Below are 3316 nucleotides of genomic sequence, written 5' to 3' on the forward strand. Positions count from 1 at the left end.
TGAAGGTAGTAAGCTATTAAAGAGGTTTGCAATAAGGATAAATTGCACAAAGTAAAATGCAAACCAGATTTTAGAGTGGTTCGGTCGTCGTGACCTACATCCACTTCGCCGATTCCTCTTTCGTCGAGGCCAACGGCATCCACTATCGGTCTTTCTTCAATAGACGAAGGCCAACCACCTTTTACACCCCTCTTCTCCTTTTCCCGAGTTTAGGAGACAACCCTTACAAGCACTCACTCTTCTCTTACAAAATTCTAAACTTAGAATTTAGAGGCGGGGATTCACTTATGAATGCAACTGCGTTTTCTCACTTTTAATCTCTCGGTGCTTGTGTGTTTTAACCAAGGATGAGAGGGTTATTTATAGGCTTCAAGTTGATTCAAACTTTGAGCCTAAAAACCATCTCATCTCGGGTTTTCCAGGCACGGGTGGTACCACCGCTAGTGTCAGACACTTACCTTAAAGATTGTTGCCATAGCTGCTGCGGTTGTAGCTGAGGCTGGTGCTATCTTCTCGATGTCATTGAAATCCAAGTTCAAGTCAAAGTTCCCAACAGTGGCACGCACGCTGCTACTGGTAACACAATTTTCTTCAGATGCTGTTGCCATATCTCGATCAGTTTCACTGTGAGTGAGTTCGTCATCATGTTGAGTGCCAGGATCATCTTCATATATGTTAAAGTCAACACTGCCCTTCTCGACTCCATCGACGACAAGAGAACCACGCCCTTTTCCACGACACCTCCTCCCTTGGCCCCTTCGGCTGCGGCTGCCGCCGCTGCTGCTGCTGCTGCGACAGGCTTCCTGCTTTCATGAAAAGCCTTTTATCAGCAATAAATACCACTTCTCATGAAAACCACGTTGCGAGATAGCAACGTTCTTACACCATCGGAATAACAGAACCCAAATCAATAAAGATATATTATAAGAATAACTGAATTTACTATATGAAGTTCAAAGTTTTGATGAAGTTAAATAAAAGAAATGGCTATCTGATGAATATGGAAGAAACCATAAATGGAGAGGCAACCCATGGAGGTCATTCGATAGCAGTGGACAAGTAGACTCACATTGTTGCTCCTCTTTGTCTCCTCTTCACTGTAATTGTCTTCGTCTGCAGCTTTCCTGAATTAATTGTGACACCAGTTATCAGAATATTCTACAAAAGCACAGAACATGGAACATTAATTGTATATCTACGTCTGAGAACCTTTTCTTGCTGGCTTTATCATCAGGATCTGCATCAGAACCACCAACATCTGGAACGTTGCTCACTAGATCTTTTAGGAAATCAAACACGGTAAACTTGTGCACGCACTGCTTCCTGATTTTGAAGTAAACAACAATAGATGTTCAAAACTAAAACCTATTAACTTCAAAAATATTAACTATTAGGAATGAACAAACCAGAATGCATAAAATGTAAATGGTGAATACTTCAGTACCTTAAACTTATTCAAAACAGAAAAGAAATAGGTGAATCACTATTGGTGAGGATTTCTCAAATGTTGTCTATCACTACGTCTCTTCAAAGAGTCTTCGAACAACTACAGAACTCTTCTGCTAAATAACTAAGAGAATTGAAATTCTTTGTTTCACTCATTCTTTCAAGAGTTGAGAAGACAAAAAGTTACTTGACTCTATCAATTTCCTTGAGAGTTATACTTCATGCATCAAGCCGGTTATAGCCTTTACCTGCTCTTTGCTCGCACTTCTGAAGCACTTGAAATATTTACACTCTTTAAACTGAGTTAGTTACCCGCAGATTAAATCATAAACATATATCAAGTAGTTTCATCATCAAAATACGAGATTCAACAAGAATTGTACTGATAAACACACACATTGGTAAATATAATATATTATTTATACATATCGGAAGAGAAGATTTTTTTAATTGTTCAACAATATCTTCTCGTATAGTTAAAGAAATCTTAACTGCTATCATACCCTCATGAGATTGAGCTCCTATCATGGATACCGATCTTGGACCAATGCAACGAAAAGTTTAGGAACGAGAGGTTTCGTGAGTGAGTCTGCTAATTGATCAGCCATATGTACGTAAGAAATAAGTAGTTGATGTCTAGCAACTTGATCTTGTTATGAACGAGTCGGCACTTAGGGGGGGGGGGTGAATTAGTATAGCGGTAAAATCACTGGTTTAAAAAACTTTTGTTTCGATTAAATCCGTTTCGAAAATGTATTTAACTTGAAACGTATGAGAGTGTAAGTATAGTGAAAGTGAGGTAAGGAGGAGAGGCAATTTGCTATAAAAGTAAATTGCTCAAAAGAAATGCAAACCAAGTTTATAGTGGTTCGGTTGTTATGACCTACATTCGCTCCCGATTCCTCTTCCGTCGAGGCCACCGTCATCCACTAACGGTCTTTCTTCAATGAACGAAGACCAACTATCCTTTTACACCCCTCTTCTTCTTTTTATAGGTTTCGGAGACAACCTTTTACAAGCACACACTCTTCTCTAAACAGAATTCTAACTTTAAGCTAGAGGAGGGGATCTCTCAAATAATTTCTATAACGTTTTCTCACTTTTAAGTTCTTTATGCTTATGTATGTTAACTAAGGATGAGAGGGGTATTTATATGCCTCAAGTTGATTTAAACTTGAAGCCTAAAAAGATTTCTTGGATTTTTCGGGTCCTAGCGGTACCACTGCCTGACACTGACACTGGGCAGTACCATCTCCCAGTCTAACGACACCACCGTCTGACATAGTCTCGGAGACTGTGCCACGACAGTGCCACCTATTGGGTCACTATTTGGGCCTTTCACTTGGCCCAACACAATCCATACATGGGCCCAACTGGCCCCTAATTGGGTTGGCCCAATTTCAATCTCAATTATATGCTAACTATAAAATTTAAGGTATACACTAAGCTAAACAAGTCTGGTAAGTCTAGGTTTCCTTCGGCGATCTTCCGACGAACTTCCGATGATCTCTTAGCAATGTTCCAGCAGACTCCCGGCAAGCTCCTAGACTTCTCGGCAAGCTCCTAGACTTTACGATGATCTTCTTAGCGAGTTCCGACGAGCTTCTTCAGCAAGCTCCTAGACTTCTCGGTCAATTCTGGTAGAACTTCCGATCAACATTCAGACTTCCGACGAACTCTCGAACTCCCAACGAAGTCTCGTTCTTGACTTTGGGACTTCATTTTGCTTGATGTCTTGATCACTATCGTAGTTAATCCTACACAAATAAAACCTACTTCAACTTAGACAATTATTATAAAGCTTAAATCATGTTGTCCAACATGTCATTGGTTCATCTATGCTTCGTATGATTTTTCAGCGCATCGTCCT

General features: G+C 40.1%; 1 protein-coding gene across 1 annotated transcript; it reads right to left on the reverse strand.

The window, feature by feature from the left end:
* Positions 1-446: 446 nt before the first annotated feature.
* Positions 447-2054, reverse strand: LOC135611547 (uncharacterized). Its single transcript, XM_065107186.1, has 4 exons — positions 1981-2054; positions 1210-1323; positions 1070-1124; positions 447-803 (listed from the first exon to the last, which is right to left on the reverse strand). Exons 1-4 carry the CDS (start codon positions 2052-2054, stop codon positions 447-449), a joined length of 600 nt encoding a protein of 199 aa, XP_064963258.1.
* Positions 2055-3316: the final 1262 nt, after the last annotated feature.

This window comes from Musa acuminata, chromosome BXJ2-5, assembly GCF_036884655.1.
Source record: "Musa acuminata AAA Group cultivar baxijiao chromosome BXJ2-5, Cavendish_Baxijiao_AAA, whole genome shotgun sequence".
Classification (NCBI taxonomy): domain Eukaryota; kingdom Viridiplantae; phylum Streptophyta; class Magnoliopsida; order Zingiberales; family Musaceae; genus Musa; species Musa acuminata.